The sequence below is a fragment of the Cricetulus griseus genome, chromosome 2 (assembly GCF_003668045.3).
Source record: "Cricetulus griseus strain 17A/GY chromosome 2, alternate assembly CriGri-PICRH-1.0, whole genome shotgun sequence".
In the NCBI taxonomy this organism is placed as follows: domain Eukaryota; kingdom Metazoa; phylum Chordata; class Mammalia; order Rodentia; family Cricetidae; genus Cricetulus; species Cricetulus griseus.
Genome location: NC_048595.1, coordinates 337,097,218 through 337,120,893, shown reverse-complemented (window position 1 = coordinate 337,120,893; position 23,676 = coordinate 337,097,218). Strand labels below are relative to the sequence as shown.

Here is a 23,676-nt window from a genome sequence, read left to right as displayed (position 1 = left end):
AGCTAGTGTTCTTAACCACTGAGCCATCTCTCCGGCCCCCAAAGTGGTTTCTTTGTACTTCTTGGGCCTTTGCATTAAAACAGCCTTAGACAGGAAGGAAAAGGTCACAGCATGGGTTTGAGGCAGCATACTGCCAAACAGGACCTGTACAAACCTTCCAAACTTGCATGGAAATGGTTATTACATCGGTGACTGGAGGAAGCAGTATGGCAGGGAGGACCTGAAGGGATGCATGGAAACTAACCCAGCCTATCTGGATGCTCTGTTCCACATAAATCCCTCTGTTCCTTGCAGGTGGAAGGACTCAGCACAGCAGGTTATCAGAACTGTAACACTGGCTCTCAAACTCTAGCCATGAGAACTACTTATTTAGTTTTACCAGACCAGCAGATCCCACCTCTAGGCCTTTAGATTCAGTGAATCCTTGGGTGGGCTGAGTCTTAACAATCAGTGACTTGAAGGTTTTGTATTCTTTCCAACAACCTTGGCTCAAGTGGATGAGCCATTTGGGTTCCCAAGGGGCAAGAAGGATGTTTTCACTACAACTCCAATAAGGGTGCTTGTGAATTGAAATCTATGACTAACATGGACTGTAGTTGGTTGTGTTTTTTGGGGGTTTGTTTTTGTTTTGTTTTGTTTTGTTTTGTTTTTAAGACATGGTTTCTCTCTGTAGCTTTGTAAATCAGGCTGGCCTCAAATTCACAGAGATCCATCTGCATCTGCCTCCCAAGTGCTGGGATTAAAGGCGTGTGCCACCACTGCCCGGCCTGTAGTTAGTTCCTAACACAGTGTTATGAGGTATGACATCTTAAACAACTTCCCAGGTGATGCTGATGCTGTTAGTTAGGGGCCAGGCTTTGAGGCTCTCTGAGCTGCTGTCATTACTGCAACTCTGGAGGCTCTAACTCAACTCTCATTTGCTTCTTCCACTAGCTACTCTGACTTTTCCTCACCCTTGAACCTCATTTCAACTGGTTTATGCTGAGTAGCATGACCCAAACTGTCATCAGGAAACCAGTCGAGTCCTCGATTGCTTTATTCTTGATAGATCATAATTCATGTCATTGCCTGCTTGCTGTCATCATCGGCTCCAAGAGTAACACACCAGTATCTCTTGGGTTCCTGACACCTTCTTTAGTTTCTTATTATACTTAGGGTCAATCACATCAGTATAACACTTCCATTCTTACCCTGCTTGCCCACTGGCACAGGCAGCCTCAATGACCATGTTATTCATAGATTCCAACTCAAAAGAGCATTTACTGGGGTTCCCAGTGAAAATGTCCTCCTTGCTCCCTGGGAACCCAACTGCTCATCTACTTCAGCCTAGGTTGTTAGAAGGAATACAAAAACCTTCAAGTCACTGATTGCGAAATAAGTCTATCTTACTTCCAGCTTTGGGGTCCCACACCTGTGAATTTAAACAGCAAGGGACATATAAGCCATTATTAAAACATGCACAGATTGCTGGAGAACAGCACACCAGACCTGCAGGTTACTAATATATCTGGGCCTTAGGCCACTCATGTTCATTTTTACTGGTTGTTTGCAGCACTGAGGGCTATGGTAATGCAAGGGGACTCTAGTCCTTGACAGTGTTATCAGATATGACAATGAATCAAGTTTTCTCTAGGACAGTGGTTCTCAAACTGTGGGTCATGACTCCTTGGAGGGGGAGTCCAATGACCCTTTCACAAGGGTGGCCTAACACCATCAGAAAGTATATTTACATTTATGATTCATAAAAGTAGCAAAATTATAGTTATGAAGTAGCAACAAAAATAATTTTATGGCTGGGGTTCACCACAGGATGAGGAATTATATTAAAGGGTCCAGCATTAGGAAGGCTGAGAACCACTGCTCTTGGATCTGGCATGATTATTTGGGTGACACACTGCAGGCAGGAAATGCATACCCATAGGTGGAATAGGTATCAATTCCAATAAGGATGGATTGCTGCTATGACTCTATGGATCTGGTAATGCCCAGATCACAACCTGGTGGTTCTGCTTGCTTGCCACCAGTGCATTTTGGATAGCCTTAATGAAGGCACTGTCCTTGGGATGTTGGATGGGTTTGTTCAGTCATGCATAATGAATCAAACATTTACATCTGGAGTTTCTCAGCATTTAGTACTGTGCTAGGGTGCTTCCACCATGGCCACCTCATAGCCATGTTGTAGAATGCTAAGACCAGCTTAGATGCCCTCTCCCAAAGTCCTAGGTAAATGGTCTCATGATAAACTCTCCATAGCCCATCTTCTAATGCCCCCTCCACCTTTTCTGACACACTTAGGATCCACTTGCATATTTGCCCAAATTGACAGTATTAGCCAGCTTCTGCAATTCCATCAGTGCCTACCATTTCCACACAGACAAGGGATTGTTACTTTTGGGGGGGGGAGGGAGGGGTGAGAAAGGTTTCTCTGTGGCTTTGGAAGCTGTTCTGGAACCAGCTCTTGTAGACCAGGCTGGTCTCAAACTCACAGAGATCCACCTGCCTCTGCCTCCCGAGTGCTGGGATTAAAGACATGAGCCACCACTGTCCAGTGGGGTTGTACTTTTTTACTTTGGCTGTGTTGAGACTTCACTTTGGTTCTTGGTTTGGCAAAAATGGAAACATCAGGGCAGGATCTGGAGGCCAAATGTCATTACACAGGCATCTGTCCTAGAAGTGCTGGCAGTGACTCTGGACAAGGAGCTGTCCTTGTCCACCAGAGGAAGCCTGCTTTGCAACCTTTCCACCCTTACCTACTGCACTGACTTCACTTGAAGATCCCTCTGTCTTCCTATTAAATCCTAACTTTCCTAAAGGAGAACAGTGACCACTCAGGATTCTCCAATCTCAGATGCTGTAGTTTCTTCCTTCTGCAGCAAGAGATGAGGTTCCCCTTATACCTTCTTTTAAAGACTGACTTTTAGTATGCCTTTAATGGATGATTGACTGACTTGGGGCTATCATTGTGTTGTTTCCCAGGCTTTCTAAGTAAGTAGTCTTTATCTTGGGCCCCCATCTTGTTCAGGTAACCACAGGATTCAATGCTTTGTCTTCCTGTTATACCTCCAGATGACAGGTCTTAGTAGTGATGGCTGATTCTACATGTCACATGTTTCCATAACCCTGCTTGCCAACACTACATTCATGTTCTCAGTGTTGCAACAATCCCTTTGCCTGGGAGATTCTAGCCAGCCTCTTATTTCTCATGGACAAATATGTGGGGACAAGATGCCACAGGAATCCACAAGCCTCAACGCTGGTGAAGAGTGCCTGTTCCTGATAAGTGAACTCTCGACTCTAAACACAGAGTGCTGGGACACTGGCCCAAAAAATAAAACAAATTATTAATATGTACCAAATCTAGATCCAAAATCATGAGTTGTTCCAAATTAGAAAATAATCTTCCATGTCTCCTAATGGGTGAACTCCTAAAATGGGTGACAGGACCACACATGGGCTACATCTTATTTCTGGCATAAGCAGAGTACGTGGCTTATACCAGGTTTAGAAATGTTTTGAAGAATGAGTGAAAAATGTGAAGGCTCACATTTAAAAATAGCTATTTGCTGACTCCGTGACCACTTTCAGAAAAAGGAAAGAACACTCACATATCTGAAATATTTGTCTAAAACTTTATTTAAAAGTTATCCACCTTGCTATTAGTAAGGTGTATGGTTAACGCTCCGTGCCAGGATCGCCAGGCTTGCCCACTGCTGGCGATGGACTCTGAGAAAAATCCACTTCTTGGCACCAGAACATTACTCTTTTCAAAACATACAGAACTCTCAATACTTGCAAAAGAATTACATGCACCATTTCCCCACCATTCTTTAAATCTGAACTTACATTATTCATCTATAGCAGTGGATGTTAAAATGAAACCATTTTAACCAATTAAAACTGTACAAATCAAAATTCTACTGGTTAATATTGACAAGAATATCTTACAAATGCTACATTACATATTACCTTGCAATCTGAAACTTTTACACATTTATGTGTTTAGTTTAGATAACTGAAACTTCACAGAATGGAACAGCAAATAAAGTTAAAAAAATTTAGTTCTGTACATTAGTTCCAACTATCTCTATTTTACAGTCTGTGAGGGTCATGTCATTGTTCAGCACCAAAACCACCCAGAGAACTCCTAGTGAATTTTCTTACTCATCTCATGTGGTAGATCTTGTTGTTTTAAAAGTGAAAGTCAAGGGGGAAAATGTTATGAATTCTACTTCTAGATCTTGAAATGAATATTCCTTTTGGCTTGTCAGACTATGTGAAATTTTCACTCTGTGAAAATGTGGGTTATATATATTTATTTTCATTGAACAGATACAAAAACAAACAAAACACAAAAATACACATACCACAAAGAAAAAGGTGTCTGGTGGATTTAAGCTGCCAGCCTATGAACTGGGTTTGTAACACTGTGACCTAATAATGCACTGCCCCATCCTTCCTACATTACATTTTAGCCTTGCAAGGAGGGTGCCCAGGATGGCAACAAGTTCCCTCACACCAGCGTCTGAGTGCTGCAGAGACTAGCCACTTGAACTGGCTGAAACCAGTTCCCAGCTGCGCTTACAGCGCCCACGTGAACCATTTGCTGTGGCAGAGGCCTGCTCAGAGCCAGCATCTCTCTGATCATCTCTCTGGTCACGACTAACCTTTCTCACACCGATGGTTGATCCTAGAACCGTACCTCTCTCTTCAGGATTTACAAGTCTTCGAAAAAGATATTTGCCTTGCCATTTTCAAGCAGGATTTGTGTGTGACATTTAAATTCCACAATCCCCAACATAGAAAAGTTTTTCAAAAGCTACAAGTACTCTTTTATTTGTTAAAGTACAAAATTCTTACACATTAAAAAAAAAAAAAACACCCAATTTTTAAAATTGGACACTAGTACCTCCGCTTATTGTTGGCAGAAGCACTCGGTTCATGCCATGTTTGGAAACTAAACTGCATGCATATAGGCGTCCAGAGAGGTATAAAGTTTTACAGAGCCCTTTAACATCATTGCAGCACATTAACCATTGGCCAGATCACAACAGGAAGCGTGTTAGCAAGTTCAGCAAAGACTTTTCCAAGAACATAATAGTTTTCTAGGCTCCGTGTCAGTTACATTCAGTTACATTACATTTAAGCAACATGTACTCTTTAAAATTGTCCCCAGACATACAATCCTCCAACTGTTTCCATACCCCACCCCAGCCTCAAGCCACTGTGAAGCTTTACACCCCACAAAGCTCTTAGTGTTCACCGTTACTAATAACTGCTGATTCCGATTCTGCTGCGGTAGCAGGGAGTCTTGGCACTTTCTTAGCAGGGCTTGGAATATGCTAAAACGAAAAGAGAACAGTTGTTGGCTTTACAATTTTCTTCACTAAGAATCACAGAGCTAATTAAAGTGCCTACAGAGAATCTAATAAAGGACAAATTCAGAGAGGCTGATCTGACACAGATTCTATAAATCTTTCCAAGGAGAATGCTAAGTACCCAATCTAGACCTTACTGTTCGATAACTGCAATTATTCACGTAGTGAGAGAGGAGGGCCTCCCAAGACTTGGCTTGTTACAACATCTTATACTCACAACTTAAATGCCACCTACTTGGTTTAACATCAAGATTATACACTCGACAGAAGAAATTAGTAATTCCAAAGTCCAAATTGGTGTGAACCTGGCTTTACCATTTATGTCTATGATCCTGAGTGTTTAGACTTCTTGGGGCCTCACTTTGGAGTTAGTACCATTTGTAACCCTCAAAGGTTAGGATACGGTTTGTGAGGCTTATCAAAGGAAATGTAAATAAAGTGCCTTGCACATAACAGGAATCCAAATCACAGCTATCACTTCTGAAAAGGTTTCAGGGAAATATGGGGGGCTCAGCATCTTCCTCCTCTTCCTCTGTATTGCTCACCAGCCCATAAGACACAAATGAGTTTCTCTCTAAACCACACTTCCTTCCTATCAGTCCTAGGACTTAATAAAGCTGGTATTTATCATGTGCCTTCCACAGCTGGAAATGGCATGGCTGGCCTGGGCCTAGAGCTATTGCTCTGAATCACTCTGCTTTACTGACATTTCTCTGAGTTGCTGTATTTGTTAGGACTCCGAAACCCAGACATATGGGAGTGAAAATGTCCCCTATCCCGCCATAGATGAGGACCACCATCACAATGAGAGTTACTGACCTCTGTTGCTGTGTTTGAATGCACAAGTCCCACTCCATCACCCAAATTGTGGTCATTAGTGGAGGGGCGCCGAGCATAAGTTCTTCTGTGCTTTTCATCCACTCTAACTAGGTACCATGTTCCTTCAAAGAGTGAATCTATTGAACACTGGGGAATGTAGTTGGCTGAAGGGAAAGCAGGATACCAAAAGTTACTAATGATATGACCTATTAGGCAACAAACTAAAAAGAGAATTTTCCTATTTCTCTACAGTTTTCACTGACATCATAGTAGTACTATATTTCACACATTGTTCACATGATTGTAGGTCTCTAACACAGTATTTTACCTAAGTGATGTGTGTCCTCCCTGAGCTTCATGTTTTCAGCAAAGACATCTGGCGCCACACATGTTCTTGAGTCAAGCCTTGATTTAAGATCACATAAACTTGCTGTCACTTTGTCAAGAGCAGATCCTAAAACAGCAAATAAGTTTTAACATTAGAAGACAGAGAATAGCATGGCTCAATAAAATGTTGTCAAATGCAAATAACTTCTTGTCTCTTAAAAACTACTGGCTATTGTTTAGCTGAAATATAGATGCTATCTTCTTGACACAAGTTCCTGCCACCTCCGACTAGACTTACTTAGTATTAGCCAGCCCACAGGTTAAAGAACCTGTGGGATTTGAAACTATAACTTTTCTATAGCCAATCTTCAGTATAATTTTCAATGATGCCATATTTTCCTAAGTTTTTACTCAATATTTTTATTCCTTCTTTCTCAAGGAAAGCATAAATGTCTGCTTCAATACAGTCAAAACCACAGGGGGAAATGTTTCCTGTATTAGCTATTAAGGCCGATTTGTAGGGTGGAAAGTATCAATCTATGTGGAAATACGTTATGGAACTGAGAAAGAAATGACCGACCAGAGTGACTAACGTGCTCATCTGAGAAGGCTGCCGAAGCCACATCACCACAGCAGGCTGGCAATGTGCTCTTGGCAAAGGATTCAACACTTACCTGGTGTGGCATCTTGTGTGACTTTAAGGGAGTACAGAGTGGCAGCCAAGCCAGACCCATAAGAGAACACTCCGATCCTTTTCCCTGCCAACTGCTGAGGCGAGTACCTGTGTAAGGGAAAAAGGGCAAACTTAATGGATATAAACTGCATCTTATTAGGAGTCGCAGAAGCAGTCCAGAGCTAAACACAAGGTCTAACTTGAAGCTTTGTTTGTTTTCTTTGGTACATGGTCCGTGGACACAGACTTATGCTGTCTTCCTGCCTCAGCCTCCTGCCTAATTTAACGTTCCTGAAGATCTAGTAGCTTTAATACTGCACTAAGGAATCTGACTTGAGGTTTTAGTATCATAATGCATACTCAGAAAAAAACCTTACATCCTTTAGGAAATGATGGGGGGTTTAAGTAAAATTATTGAATCACACATAGATCCTCGTTATTAAGGGCATGTGGTTCAACTGTAGGTAAAGAATAAAAAACTATGGAAACAAAGTCAGGAAATCCACAATTAACAAATACTCAGGGAAGAACTGCAGCCTTAACCTGTATGTCCCTCAGATCAGTAGAGAGCAGCAGACCAGACCTGAAGATAAGATGTCATGCAGAAAGGGGGAGTCAAAGAGCTGCAGTTTATACTTACTGTGCCAGAACAGAAGCAAGGGAACCGTATACAGAAGACGTGTACATATTTCCATTCTGATTTGATACAAGCAAAGATGCCTTTGTTTTCTGGTTAAAGAGCTCAGAACTAGCCTTCATAAATGCCTTTTCCACATCTCTGTCAAAGTAAGTATCTTCTAACTTAACATCCCTGAAAAAGTATATCAAAAGAAACAATTATATAGCATTTAAATGCCATGATGTCATTTTCTTAGTAGTTGTCCTAATTAATTTTCAAATATGTGAATATATAAAAGTCAGGGAGCAACATCGTAATTGTACAAATGTTAGCAACCTCCACAGTTCTTTGCCTAACATTGCTATCACTGGGTAAAGACAACTTGACACTGGCAGGCAAATAGACTAACAGATTCACTAAAGCTTTGGAGCCACTAAACATAATAGAAGTCTTTCAAGGCCGGGCGTTGGTGGCACACACCTTTAATCCCAGTACTCGGGAGGCAGAGGCAGGCGGATCTCTGTGAGTTCGAGGCCAGCCTGGTCTCCAGAGCGAGTGCCAAGATAGGCTCCAAAGCCACACAGAGAAACCCTGTCACAAAAAACCAAAAAAAAAAAAAAAAAAAAAAAAAAAAAAAAAAAAAAAAAGAATTCTTTCAAATCCAGCCATGTCTATCAATTTAGTTTAAAAAGGCATATTATAGGAATTAAGCTTTGAAAAGTCAAGGAGGAGTTCATCAAATGGAGAAAGCAAGAATGAATTCAACTAGCACAGCACACTAGGATTCTAAACCTCGAGGAAAGGATCAATACTGGTAGACAGCAGGATGCCCCAGGGCATGGGGACTAGAGGAAGAAGAATTAATGGAGCTGTAGTAAGCACTGGGGTGTCTGTGAGCCTATTCCTGTGCTGATAACAATGGGACTAGAGCTAAAAACAAAGACAGAAACTCTTAAGAGATAACTAATGTATTTGTGTAGCTAAGCCAGCGCCCACTTCTCTAGAGCTGTTGGTTCATTGATAGTATGATATTAGAATACTCTCGTTTTGTTTTTGTTTCTCTGTGTAGCCTAGTATTAATGGCGTGCCACCACCGCCTAGCTAGAGTAGAATACTTCTAACAACCTTTTGACTCTATTTTTCAGGTCTAAACAAATAAACACTTAAAATAAGCACATAGCCACTTTCTTACCCAAAGGCCTCCAGGCCACTGTAGATGCTGTTTTTATCTCTGTTCTGATCATTGAGAAAGTCATTCAGAAACATCCGAGCTAGAGACTTCTGCACCAGCTTACAGTATGGTGAGTGGAAGATCATGAAGCCAAAATCATTCAGGGTAAAATCGTTATCATTTCCCTCTGCAACAGAAGATCAAGGAAACGATGAACTCCACTGAAGCCAGCTTGCCTTCAGAAGAGGCTGGGATGCTTCTATCTTCATTTTCTTACTAATTCTAAGAACTGAGACCAAGTTTATGTACTACACAGAGAGAGCAGAGGGGATGATAACAGAAGAGCTACTTGCCCTGTATCCTTAAACAGCAACCCCAACCTTGTCTTATGAAATCTCAATAGTTTAGAATTCATATTTAGACAATACACTCAGCTATGGATGACCAAATATAACAGTCATAACCTATTAGCAGACCAGTTGCATCAGCATTTCTTTTTTAAAGAATAGAAAAAAATGGCAAATTCCATTCATTTGCAGCATGGGTAATTACATGGCACTTCTGTTTCTGTTCAGCATATACACATATACTGTGGGGTTCTAATCAAAAGCTTGAAATTTCACTGGTCTCTTAAAAACATGCTGCTAAGCTTGATGTAGGAGGATCGTGAGGCCAAGCCAAGTTTAAAACCAGACTCTATCTTAAGAAACACTACTGTTACACAATGACATTTAAAATATACTGTCAAGTATAGTACAAATAGCATGTACTGTTGTTTCATATACTACAATGCTTCTTGTTTGTGGCTACTATATTTCTTATTATTTGTTTTGAATATTATTTTTAACCATCTCTTTCATGTCTAAAAAGGCAAACTGTAATAAGGAAAAGTAACTTTTTAAACAGTTGCCTCTGAAAAATAACTAAAAACTAAAACTTATTTAAATACTTTTCTCAAAAAATTAACAAAGTTCAAATTTCTTTTGTAACACAACTGATAAATCAACTTAAATTTTAGGAATAGCTCAGAAGAAATACTTATGTCTTTACCTAAAAGACTATGGGGAAGTGCTATTTAGTACATAAAGAAGCAGTAAAAGGTATCAATGAAGGTTGTTCACAAACAGGTTTCTCACTACAGCCACCCAGCACATTACCACACTGCCCTGTGGATACCAGAATCTAGTATAAGAAAATGGGTTGGCGGAAAGCCCACCTTTCTGCCACTGGGCACGGATCTTCTTGCGGTAGACGGAATAGCAGCGGTCCAATGCACTGAGGTAGCACTGGATGGAGAGTTTCCCATCTACTATAGGGTATTCAGAGAGCATGTCAGGCTTGTAAAAGTCATAGGCATGCTGCATGTGTGTCCCACGAAGTCCTGTTACAACCAAAACAGAAGATGTTGATACCTTCCTGCTTCGAGTGATGTTTGCACTTTAGTAGCACACTGCCTTACATAAGGGCTCTCCTCAACCAATCAACCCATAGCACTTCAATATATGAAGTGCAAGGTGAAACCAATAACTAAAGAAAACCTAGAACACCATGGGCAGTCCCCAGATTCCTGCAAGTTTCCTAAGTGAATCTAACTAGGAAATGATGCTGCAATCCTGAGAATAAATGAACTTATCAATGACTGTGGGCATGTTACTATTCTATTTTTTCAATTCCACCTCAATCCATTTTATTTTTTTGTAAAAGGAGTACAACTCTACCTTTTGGACAAAACTTACAAAGTGATACACATAAAGCACCTGGCAGCCAATAAACATTCAGCAAATGGTAGCTTCTACGACTATATTCAAATTTCTCAGAACATTGTGTCAATAAATGAGGTAGACATGCTAGCACAGACCTGTGTATGTGGTCTATAGACCCGTGTAATCCCAGGTATTAGAGGCGAAAATGAGAGGATCAGAGTTACAGGCCTATGGGCTACAGAGAGAGCTCCAGACCAGCCTGAAGAACACTGCGATAACCAGTGTCTCAAAATTTAAAAACAAAGGGCTTGGAATAAAGTCAGATGGAGAATGCTTGTCTACCCCACACAAGGCCCAAGGTTTAAGTTCAGCACCACAAATAATAAATGTCTTCTCAAATACTCACCTCGGTCAAAAATTAAAGGCGCATTTGGCCCAATCAGCAGAGCCACTGCTCCAACTCCACCTGTAGGTCTGGCATTTCCTGTGGCATATATAGCAATATCTCCTGCAACTACCAGAGCATACCGTCCTGAAAAATGTAATGCAAAGTGATCAAAACTACAAAATCATGCATGAGAACTCAAAACTGTTATATTTTCCCCAGAATATGCTTTCCCCATATTGGTAAAAGCATTCTGTCTAAATTTTTAACAGATTATTTTTCCTATTATTGTTTCCAAAATAAACAATTCACATAAACTTAAAGTCAGTCATCTCTCTAATTATTTGCACTATTACAGGTAGTGCTAGCTAAAACACAGCACTGACTAAACAGTCATGGAAGGGTGGGCCTAGCACCAAGCAGAAGAGGTATCAGGTCTATATATCCTCAAGAAGGGTTATTTGCGGGTGTGTGTGCACGCACATGTTTGCTGTTTGACTGTTTGCTTTGGTTTCTGTTTCAGAATGCAGACATGGAACATACCATCCCAAGAGCTGGATTCAATCCAGTTCACAGCATTGAAGACTGCAGCTGTGCCTCCATAGCATGCATTAGTTGTATCTATTCCTTCTATATCTGTATTCCCAGACTCCTCAAACAGCTGCATCAAATTAGACTTCACTGATTTTGACTTGTCGATGATTGTCTCTGTTCCGACTTCTAGCCGCCCAATGCAGTCATAGGACAGGCTATTTCTCTCCATCAGATTCTGAACCACAGTCAGGCAAAGGGAGTTGATATCTTCTCGATCTGTGCAGAAGCCCATCCTAGCCTGGCCCAGGCCAATGGTATACTTCCCAGCATCTACACCATCATATTTTTCCAACTCAGCTTGGTCAACATATTGAGAAGGAAAGTAGATCTCAAGGGCAACGATTCCCACATCTTTTGGCCAGCAAGCTTCTGCATTCAAAGGAAGTGACCCAGGCATGCTGAAAGAGCTGTACAATGAAAAAAACAGAAACATGGTTTTAGATTTAAGTTGCTGACTTTGCACATTCAAGGGTGCAAAGCAGATGGTGAGAATTCAAAAGTCACCTGGATTACTGCAGTTCTCTAAGTTTAGTACATTGTATTGGGGGCAGCCAGTTATAAATATGTAAAGCAGCAACTTCATGAAAGGAATATTATTTGTTAGTTTGAATTATAACCTTTTTAGAAATACTTCCACTTTACTCAAAAGTGGGTATCTTAAGATTTAAAACAAGGTTTAAAGGCTGGGGTATAGCTTGGTGGCAGAGCACTTGCCTAACATGTACAAGAGTCTGGGTTCAATCCCTAGTATCATAGACACACAGACAGACACAGGTGAGCAACCCTTCCACAAGATTTTTCTATTATAATAAATAACTATGAAATAAGATGATTTAGGCACATGATTGACAGGGGCTGGAGATATGGCTTAGCCGGTAGGGGCATTTACTGCTCTTCCAGAGGACCTGGGTTTCATTCCTAGCTCCTATGTCAGATGGCTCACAACCTCCAGCAGCCCCAGTTCCAGGGGATCTCTGCCCTCTGGCCTTCATTTGGTCCTATACTCCCATGCTGCACATAAACCCAAACAGACACACAACAACAAATGAAATCTTTCTTAAAAGTATATAAATGACCAATCAAAGAGAATATTTCTGACCACTCTCAAAAAGTATAAACAAATCAGCCATTGGCTAGTTTTACTTGCCAAAACAACAAAAAGCCCTTCAGTCCATTGTTGTCTGCCTTGGAACTAGTCATTTAACCTAGGTGCCTCAATGCCTTTAAAAGGTTTATTCACCACTGATGTATGTGTGGAGGGCATTGTTGATACAGGATGTGGTTACAAACCTACTGGCTGGGCTGTGGGAACAAAAGGCAAAAGCCAAAACATGTAGTTTGCCAGTTACCTGGCCAAACCGATTTGCCATCTTCTACAGAATTTGACAACCTACTGCTAATCTGACACTAAAAAAGAAAAGTCAAATCCACATCACCTGTCCCCTGCCACTCTGAAAACTGTTTTAATAAAGAATAAGATTATAATATCAACATTACAGATTAACATATAAGATTATAGGTCATTGCTATGGTGAGTTAATTATTGAGATCTTGTGGGGATATCAAAAGCTGTCTCCACAAACCAATAAATAAGCATGTACCATCTAAGTTAAAGGTTTTACTTTTTTGATAGGATTTTACTCTATAACCCAAACTGATTTGAAATTCAGGTGATCCTTTTGCTGGGATTATAGGCAAGCATAGCTACCATCCCTGGTTAAAAAAATCTTAAGTAACTCAGGTCAAATCTTCTAGACACAAGTCTAACTTATTCTCTCTATCTCTCTCTTCTTGTAAGACAGGGGCTCACTAAGTGTAGCCTTAGCTGGCCTGGAACTGACTATACAGACCAGGCTGGTTTCAAACTCATAGAGAACCATCTGTATTTGCCTCCCAAGTGCTGGAACCAAAAGCATGCAGACACCATGCCCAGAATTTATTTATTTGTTTGTTTATTTATTTATTTATTTTTAATCCCTAGAAACAATTTTCTGGGACACACTCTTTACCCCTGGCAAACATGTAGTCTGGGGGACATTAATCTCTAAATATGGCATGATAGGAGCAGGGGTTATAACAGAAACCAAAAGGACAACACCACAGCCTTCTTACTCTGCTGCAGTTCTTCAAAGGATGCTGTATCATAAATATTCTTTGTGGCACAGAGGGGATCCCACAGGAAAGTACAACTCTTAATATTAAAAAAAAATTAGAAATAGAAGACATGAACCTAGCACTTAGACAGCTCAGGAAGGAGGATCACTTGAACCCAAGAGTTCAAGAACAGCTTAGGCAACATAGTGAGATCCTGTTTCCAAATAAATAAAATGTCAAGCTCTAACTATGCAAACACTGGCAATCAATTTGTTTTTTACCTTGTTTGGCATTTGGAGAGACGGTCCTTGGGAGGTGAGGTCATGAGGATGGGGACCTCACTATGGAATTAGTGCCCTAGTATTTCTGATTGTGAGCCTAGCCTTTACCGGCTGAGGCATCTCTCTAGCACCCTTACAGGAAGACACCAGAGAGCTGGGTCAAGTCTACATGCATTCATTCTATCTTTGCCATGAAGGGCCATGACAAGAAGACAGCCATCTCCAATCCACAAAAGTGCCTTAAAGAAGTGACCATGTACCTTGAAAGGCTGTACTTCAAAACATTGAAAAAAAAATTCTGTTTTTGAATCCCCCCAGATTATGGTACTAATTGGTGATGGTGTCCGGGCAGATTAATAGACCCAGTGACCTCAACTAAGTCCAAATGCCTTTCAATCTCTTCATGTCTTAGACCTGTATACATTTCATTTTTCCAAGCAAAACATATGTGCTACTCAATGGGAAAATAACAACTCAGTGTTATAATTTGCCAATTATATCCTTTAAGCCCTAAATTACCAATGCTGGCTCAGTGCTCATTACATAAAAAACAGTGTCATCAGCAGTTAGATACAGCAACATATATTACATTACACGGGATTCATTCTAGTGATAGCCCAGTAAGAAAGGGAAAAGAAGAAAGAAATCCTTTTTAAAAAAATTTTCGAGACAAGGGTTCTCTGTGTAGCCCTGAGTGTCCTGAACTCGATCTGTAGATCAGGCTGGCCTCAAATTTAACTGTGATCTTCCTGCCTCTGCCTCCTGAGTGTTGGATTTAAAGGTGTGGGTCACCACTGCCCAGCAAGATAAACTAGTCCCTACATCCCTACTTCCTAAATCTTCCAGCTCCTTTTCTGTCTGGAATCCAAAGGAACGAGATGAGGGACACTTGCATGCCTACTGTCTTCACTTGGCACTACTTCAAAAGTTCACCATCCAATTCTGTGATTATCTAAACTTGGTACCCACTTAACTACACTGAGGTTGAAATAAAAACATAAAGGAATTGTCCTTTACTAGGAAGAGTCTAAATTAAGTCCATAACCCACAGCAAAAAATTCAAAAATTAGCATTAAGACAAAAAGACCAAAGTACAGGGGCTCTAAACTCAACCTCCAGAACCTCAAAGAAAACAGAGAAGGAAGTCAGTCCATATACTATGACAGTATGCAAGTGACCAGTCTACAGACTCCCTTCTGAGTGCCCACAGTAGAGGCAGTCAGAGTGACCCCCCCACCAGCCTTCTTTCCCTCAGGTTCTTTTCAGCTCTTCAAACTGCTTGCAACATGATGAAGACAGCAGGACTTTCCTCTTGCCTTTGCCCAGTGGCTCAAATACTTTTGGAAATAAAATGAACAAATACATAATCTCTAAATGTTGTAATGTACTTTCCTATTAGTAAATTTAGTGAAGATTTGAGAATATGTTGCTGCTAAATACCAAATTACCCTTCAAAAAAGTGTAGGATAGCTAAAACAGCCTACAAGGCATCAAGTTCATGATTCTGACTTATACATATATTATGTGTGTATATATACATACATACATACACACACACACACACACACACACACACACACACACACACACACGCTGTCTAATTTGGTCAATAGTATTCATTCTCGGAGACTTTCTAGTAGCTGAGATGTTTTCAGTTGTTTCTGGTAAACAGATATCCAATCTGAAATACAACAGCTCTAAAGTGGGTACCGGGGACACCAATCAAGCAACACCCAGCTAAAGAGTATGAAGAAGATGACACAGAAGAGAAGAAAATGAAGTCATCACTTGGTGGCATTTACAAGAACAGAAAATTGGTATTACTTCTAGCCTAAATGTTACTGTTGGGTCTCCTCCCGAATGCTGTAATAGACCAGATATAAATTGATGGTGGGAGGTGCTAACCAAATTACCAAAATTTAGCTAAAGTTCAGAAACACTTGAATTACAGTGTTTTGGCTCCTTATAATTCTGTCAGAGAATGAGATACTTTGGTTAATTCACTATTCATAAAACATACTTTTCTTAATAGAATTTTGAAAATCTAATAGTTAAGAACATTCTTTCATATAGCTTAAATCTTTGGCAATAAGATAGATTATCTTTCACAGTATTCAACTTGCAATAAAAAAACTGAATAGCACAATGAAGATTCTATATTTACAATAAAATACAAAGATTTTTCCTTGCAATCTCAACTTTATTTAAAAAGGAGGCAAAAGGTACATGCCTACCACAAAACTCTAGTAAACTGAAAGTCTTCTGATAGCCAGCACCTTCAGGAAAAAAGTCCTCTGCTCTCTAAAGAGACCACACCCCTCGAGGACAATAGAAGCTCCAAGTCTTAACAAAGCCAGCAAGAAATCTTGTTACTACGTGCTAGATCTTTTGCTAGGGTGTAAGAAACCCACTCCTCCTACCTTTTACTGTGGACAGTAAAGGAGAGAAAATAAAGAAGAGGAGGATGAAAGCAGGGGAAGCTGGTACTGACCGGGCAGTCCTGACCAAATCCTCCGTGGCTCAGGGACAGGCTTTGATGCCTTAGGCTATTATGAGTCTCCTAGCAGAGCTTTCCAGTGTCACACCCTTCTCTGTCCTATACCAAATATGCCTCAGTTTTTGGTTGCTGCAAATTCTCAAGCTTTCCCTTTATTGTTTTTGGTCAGCATCTTCTCATGAGAATGTGTGGCACTACAATAGCTGCAAATAATTAGGTTACTGATCTAAACACTGCAACTGCTGTCTAGTCTCAAATACCTTAAGGACTCTCCCAGAGCCCCAAGATGTCCCTTTTGCAACTGTATTTTAAAAAGCACTATAGGTGCAGAGTGTGCTGTCAAACTCTTGAAATCTCAGCATCTGGAAGGCTGAGGCAAGAGAACTGAGTCAGAGTTATCAAATAAGATCCTGCTTCAAACAAACAAATGGAAAATAAGTGAATAAAAGCACTGTTGGCAGCCATGCCTATTGTGCTTATTTCAGATTGAGTTACATGGCTATATTTTATTGCCTATATTTTTCATGTGACAAGTAGACACTAACTTTTAAATACAAAATTAGAAAGTGTTCAGAAGAATTTATAGCATTTATGTAAACGATTAAAAAAGATCCAGAGACCAATATTGGGATTCAAGCTTCAAGCTGAAGATCAGAAAAGCAAAGCAACTGGCTACTAGCTCTTACCTCTACCTCAACTCAGACCAAATGGGTGATCCTCAAACTGCTCCCAATTTCACTGTTCCTCAGATTCACTCAGACTGCTATACTCTCTTCAATGTGGCTAGAGACTAACTTTGACCGGATACCTCTGCCTTTTATACCTCTCAAATCCTGGGATTAAAGGCGTGAGCTCTGATTAACTTTCAGTAGCCTAGGGTGGTCTTGGATTCTCTCCTGAGTCCTGGGATTAAGGATGTGTACCACCACCACCACCACCACCACCACCACCACCACCACCACCACCACCACCACCACCTGATCTCTAGAGCTTGAGGCTGGCTTTGGTTTCTGAATCTTCAGGCAAGCTTTAAAAAATCATAATATATCACCCCACATTTACTAAATTTTAAGGTAACATATAATCCTAAAAATAGTTTTAGGAATATATGACTTAAAGCATATACATGCCTTAAATCCTAGCACTTGGGAGGGAGAAGCGAGCAAATCTTCAAGTTTTTAGCCTGGTCTACATTGCAAGTTCCAGCCAGGTGACATAGTGAAAGAAAGGAGTCAGGAGGGACAAGAAAAGATTATATGGCACATGCAAACTGTCATTAGCTCTAGGATAAAAATGACACCCCTCCCATCAGAGAAAACACCTTCCTTAAGTCATGACTTCATACCTGTGTGAAGGACAGAGAACTGCAGTCTCCAGCTCGGTCACTGTCTCCTCCTTCAGGCACTAGGAGTTTGAAATGAGAACTTCTTTTAAAGTCATAAAGCACCACACACAGCAATGACTCTGAGTTAAAACAAGGCTTTCCTTATCTAATTACATTACACAAATAGCAGTTCAACCATGCTTAAGGTACTTGAAGTTTATGGAAAACTTGCTCTTGATTAGTCCTTATGGCAGCAGGTTCTGCTCTGCTGAGAAACCAATGTCACATCACCAGACTATGAACTGTGATGCTGGAGAGTCACTGTCTCCTTTGCACTAAGGAGTTCTAGCAATAGTTTGTGCCTCTTTGAATCTCAATTTTCTAATCTGTAAAATAAAGGCCCCTCCTCGTTCCCAACACTCTGAAGAGCTGTTGAGAAAAGGAAGCATAAGAACTGCTTGGTAAGGTCAGGCACCAATACTCCCTCATGAGAGACAAATGCTCTAAAACAGTGAGCTGTTATATCTGTAGGCCCCAAATAAGTAAACCTCGAATTTGTAAGAAAAGATTACTTCATTCCTAAGGGTGGTGATGGTGGGGCTTTGATTGCAGCATTATACATATACTTTCAGAAAACAGTTTATCTTTTATTCTTTATTGTCTCAAATAATGCTGTGTTCTCTGTAAATTAAGACCATTTCTCAGTAGGGCAGGAAATACCACTTCTTTCCCATGTTGAGAAACAGTAACTTATTAACTTCTTGAACCCATGAGTGTAATATGTATCAAAGGCACTTCCCCTGAAATGTTACTATAGACCTTTTCTACTTGTTTATTTTTGCAGTGCTAGGATCAAACTAGGGCCTCCCTTATGTTAATCAAACACTGGCTACACCCTCAGTCTTCTTTCTATTCTGATTAAACTGGGGAGGAAAAGAAGGTGGAGGGTGTAGAAAGACACGAAAGGGGAACCTGAGCACATTAATGCAAAGAAGAAACAGCCAGAGAGGGCTGTGGTGCTAATTACAGACGGCATAGTCCATATGATCTCTTAAAGAGAGAAAGGAGCAAACTGGCATCTGGGAGAAGAACCTATCAGAGGCTCAAGCTTTCCATTCTATAGCTGCTGGGAAGGTGCGGTTCTGTCTTTAATCGGAAAAACTTGAAACCTAAGTGCACCAAAGTCCACAATTTTTGAATGCTGACATGATGCTGTGTGTAGAAAAGTCACCTGAGCTCATGTGACAGGTCAGTCAAAACACATGCGACACTAAAAATACTGTATTCTTCAGATTTCATGTATAAAGTGTATGTGAAAAATCTTATCTACAAAATCAATGTCTCCCTTCCTTCCCCACACATATACACTCTCAAATACACACATAAGCATGCCAATGTTTCAAAACATGCAGCACTTCCAGAACCAAGCATTTCTGATAAAGGATACACAGTGCCAAAGTCTAAAGGAAATCAGACTATAAACACCTCTTCAGAGCAAATGATAAGAGGAATCAACAGGGATCAAGAAGCAGTTAAAGAACTGCAAGCTGCCACACTCACCACAACAAAGGCTTCAAGACTCACAAATCACAATACGGACATTCTGAATTTGGCCAAGACTAATGAGACCTGCTGCATTTACTCAACAGGATTTCTCCTTTTAGCTCACTCCCAGGCTTGATTCAAACAAGTACTCAGATAAACTAATTGAGTGCACACTGGTACCTGACTAATGTAATCAGTTATTTGATGACCTTTCGAATTGTTACTGGAAAGAAAAGCAGGCTATTCAGAACATTCATCTTTCTTTAGGAACATCTAAGCAAAAACTAGTCAAGCCTTTACCCTCACCTGTATGTTTGCATAGAGATCTCCAAGTAAACCATACACAGCCCTGTCTCTTCCAGAACTCCTCATCTGCCAGTCAGAGAGTCTATTCATATTTACTTAGTGTGTGTGTGAGAGAGAGGAGGGGGGGGATGTCAAAGGACAACCTGTCATGATGGCTTCTTTCCTTCCACCTCCCATTTCCTGGGGACTGAATTTAGGTCATTAACACTTGGTGGCAAGTGTTCCACTTGCTGAAACATCACATGGGGTGGGGGTTGGGTGCCCCTATTCATCCTTCAAACCTCTCTTCTAAGTTATCTTTTCTAGATAACTTTTTTTTTTCTAGATAACTTTTCCACCGGGCATTGGCCTTTAATCCCAGCACTAAGTTTATACTGTCTACCCATTTGTGTATTTTGAAGGATGTCAAAACCATTTTATTAAAAAGGAAGAAACTAGCCGGCTTTTGGTGGCGCACGCCTTAAACCCAGCACTTGGGAGGCAGAGGCAGGCAGATCTCTGTGAGTTCGAGGCCAGCCTGGTCTCCTGAGCGAGTGCCAGGATAGGCTCCAAAGCTACACAAAGAAACCCTGTCTCGAAAAACCAAAAATAGTAAACTTTCCTAGATACATTACAGAATTTTCTAATCAAGGACCTGTATTCCTATACAGATGCATCATTCATACTCAAGTCTGCATAACCTGCTCTATTGAAATAAGAGTTGTGAGGAGTCTTTGAATCTACATTGGACAGTGTATTTTGATTCTTTTTGTTTCTTGAGATAGGGTCTCTCTAGGTAGCCTAGCTGTCCTGTAACTCAGTATGTGGACTAGGCTGGCCTTGAACTTACAGAAATATTAGTTATCTTGGATCTGCCTCACCAAGTACTGAATTTAAAGGTATGGACCATGCCAAGCTTATTTGATTCTTTTGACCACTGCTAGAGAAAAGAGAACCTAAAGATTGGCTGAATTGGAGTTGTAACAATTCTAGGACTTTTATTTTTATTTTTTAGATTCAAGTACCTAAGTACCCACCACCAGTAAGCTTTTGCTATCACTTCTGAGATAAGCAGAGCCATACAGTGTTTAGGAGTTTAAAGAAGTTGGCTCTCTACTGCTACTGTTTAAAGCAAAGGATGGGTTTTGAACCATTCCCAGATCCTGATCTGAACAAAGTAAGGAACCCAAACAAAATCAGAAAAAGACATTTGCCAGTCTTCTACTCATTATCACATGAACAAACACATGCCTACAAACCCTACAGAGTGAGCTTCGGGAGCCCACTTTTTCTTTATTGCTCAGTTGACAAACATTAAGGGAACATCAACAAGTGCCAAGCATTAGGCTGAGCAGATTAAGACTCTAGTGCTAGCAAGAAGCCATTAATTAGATAACATGTTTCTCAACCTTTTTTTTTTGGGGGGGGGGCGTTGTTTGAGACAGGGTTTCTCTGTGTAGTTTTGGAGCCTGTCCTGGCTCTCGCTCTCTAGACCAGGCAGGTCTTGAACTCAGAGATCCACCTGCCATGCCTCCAGAGAGCTGGGATTAAAGGTGTGACACCACTACCTGGCATTTCTCAACCTTTTCAATCTAAAAGGGGCACAGCTGCCTACTATAAGGCTTTCTAAGATCCGTATCAAGTGGTGAGGTTACATTCCCTTTCTAAACGAAACTATCACAATGTTTAACTTTTTTTTTTTTTGGTTTTTCTAGACAGGGTTTCTCTGTGTAGCTTTGGAGCCTATCCTGGCACTCGCTCTGGAGACCAGGCTGGCCTCAAACTCAGAGATCCTCCTGCCTCTGCCCCCCTCCCCAGTGCTGGGATTAAAGGCATGTGCCACCATCGCCTGGGGCATTTAACCTCTTTAGCTTACATAAATGTAAAACTGTGTAGATTCTGATCCAGGGTTCATCACCTCCTTCAACTACACCTCCAGTTCCAGTGGATAATGAAAGGTCCAGGTAGGTATTAAATCATTCTAGAAGACCCAGAAAACCTATGTTCCATCATTGTCTTGGATTTTGCATTTCTCTGAAAACAATGTATCTAAAATCTGTTTTAAAAAATCCTCAAAAATAAGTCCATCAGTTGATATATATAAGCAATCAGGAGGGACATTTATGAAAAACAAAAATTAAAAAAGCAAGGCTCAGACTTCTATGACTTCCAACATAATAAATCTTTCTCCTCCCTCTTCCCCAGTGTCAGTCAAGCCCTCTGAGAGCTGGAATTGCTGAAGACACTAGCACTGCACCAAAGGGAAAATCTGCTAATTTAGGAGAGAAATACCCACAAAGTTAGACACAAACGAAGTCTCTCCTTTTCAGGAGACAGGCTATCCCTGCTTTCCATCTCCAAGTCCAATCGAAGACCATAAACTACTCAGAAGTCTCAAGAGACAAAGAATCACTTGTGGACGCCCGTGGAGGACTTTCAGGCTGTCTCCAACCTGATGGAATCCATAAAGTAAAAATTTAAACCACAGCTTGGAGGGAAAAATCTGTAACTGGTGTGATGGTTAGCATGCCAATGCTTCTCATGATTCATCCCTAAATTACAGCAAATGCTAGCAGCCATCAGAACCAGGGAACCATCTCACTCTTGGGTAGGCTAGATCACCAGCAGGAGGGAGGGGCTGCAGCAAAGGTGGGTAGTTGAAGGCAGCCAGAGATGGCCCAAGGCCAAGGCCAAGGCCACAGGGGCAAGCTTGGCAAGAAGGACAGTCTCCTGCTACCTACTCCCCAGTTCCCTCCTCGGGAATGTTGCCAAGCAATTCTTTCTCTACCAGTGATCAAAGATGGTCACGTTTTTAAGATTCCCATACACTTGGCTTTGAAATTTCCTTGACTTAGCCTATCTGTGTGATAGGCTCTGTGGGTATAGGGCCATCACATCCTTATAGCACTTAAGGCTGTTTGCTATTAACAGTAGGTCGTGGATATATTAACAGGAGGAAGGAGGAGAAAGAAAGGAGGGAGGAAGGGGGGGCTCGAGCTCACCAATGACTTTAAGCAAGCTACATACCAAAGGTGTCCAGAGCATCAGTCCTTGGCTAGGTCTAAATCACAGTTGTGATTTCTTGCACCTAAATTGGGGAAAAGTAACACTCCCCACTTCCTCTCATCAATGCCGTATGTGAAGGCAGGACACACCCCCTGCCAACCTATTAGCCTCCATCTGAGCCTGAGCTTCCCCATCCCTTTGGGGTCCACCATTAACCGGAGGAACTCTGACAGCCGAGCTCCCTTCTCATCCCCTGATGACGCTCCCACTTCGGTGGTCACAGCTACCTCAGAGACGACTCCGATTCTGACTGTGTCATCAGAACACCAAGCCCCCAACGCCCTTTGCCTTCTCTCGGTGCCTCGCCTGCCCATAGGAGCGGAGCCCAGGTCCCCTTCTCCGCCCCGCAGCGGGACCGGCTCCCCAGCCCGCGAGCTCCGGCACAAGCCCACTCCCGGAGCCAGGTCCTCCGAGACAGGGTCCACGCCTTCACCCTGACCCGAGCGCTGAGCCTTCAGGCCTAGTCAAGGACACCGCCTCCGACCCGCATACGCCGCCCGCGGTGCCTCGGCCGGCGGCTGTCCCGCCCCGCGCGGGACACTCACCCAAACACGACCGGACCCGGGGCAAAGAAAGGAGCAATCCACGGAGCACAGTGCACTGTGCCTCCCGCCCTCAGCAGCTTTATAGCCACCGACCCACCCGACTCCCGCACCGCCGGGAGGCGGCAGGGGGCGGGATGGCGGCTGCCGCAGCCAATCCCAGAGCTCAGACTCGCTCGTCAGCTCCCGCCCCTCAATCCGCTTTCTGCCAATGGGAAGGAAAGGAGAGGCGGTGACTCGCTAGGGTTTTCCCTCGCGGCTGGAAGGGTGGGGGAAGGGGCGGGGACAAAGTCGGAGGACCGGGGAAGTGGGGTGAGACGGTGACGTAGGGTGGCCCGAGAACATCTCGGCCAATGGCGGGACGGCGAGAGACGGC

At 41.8% G+C, this 23,676-nt stretch overlaps 1 protein-coding gene across 2 annotated transcripts; it reads right to left on the bottom strand.

Annotated features, from left to right (window-relative positions):
- Positions 1-3,615: 3,615 nt before the first annotated feature.
- Positions 3,616-23,455, bottom strand: Hmgcs1 (3-hydroxy-3-methylglutaryl-CoA synthase 1). Of its 2 annotated transcripts, XM_027401401.2 has the most exons (11): positions 23,304-23,446; positions 17,884-17,942; positions 11,616-12,073; positions 11,094-11,219; positions 10,201-10,365; positions 9,006-9,171; positions 7,835-8,005; positions 7,196-7,302; positions 6,523-6,648; positions 6,195-6,358; positions 3,616-5,339 (listed from the first exon to the last, which is right to left on the bottom strand). In XM_027401401.2, exons 3-11 carry the CDS (start codon positions 12,061-12,063, stop codon positions 5,250-5,252), a joined length of 1,563 nt encoding a protein of 520 aa, XP_027257202.1. In that variant the 5' UTR covers positions 12,064-12,073; positions 17,884-17,942; positions 23,304-23,446; the 3' UTR covers positions 3,616-5,249. The 2 variants fall into 2 exon arrangements, with proteins under 2 accessions (XP_027257202.1, XP_027257201.1); XM_027401400.2 differs by lacking the exon at positions 17,884-17,942 and having other exon boundaries at positions 23,304-23,455.
- Positions 23,456-23,676: the final 221 nt, after the last annotated feature.

Coding starts and splice junctions, on each gene's coding strand:
- Hmgcs1 (XM_027401400.2), bottom strand. CDS start 12,063: ATGCCTGGGTCACTTCCTTTGAATGCAGAAGCTTGCTGGCCAAAAGAT. Junction 9,172..10,200: donor CCGTGCCCAGTGGCAGAAAG/GTGGGCTTTCCG, acceptor CTTCTGTTGCAG/AGGGAAATGATAACGATTTT. Junction 8,006..9,005: donor AGTGGCCTGGAGGCCTTTGG/GTAAGAAAGTGG, acceptor ATACTTTTTCAG/GGATGTTAAGTTAGAAGATA.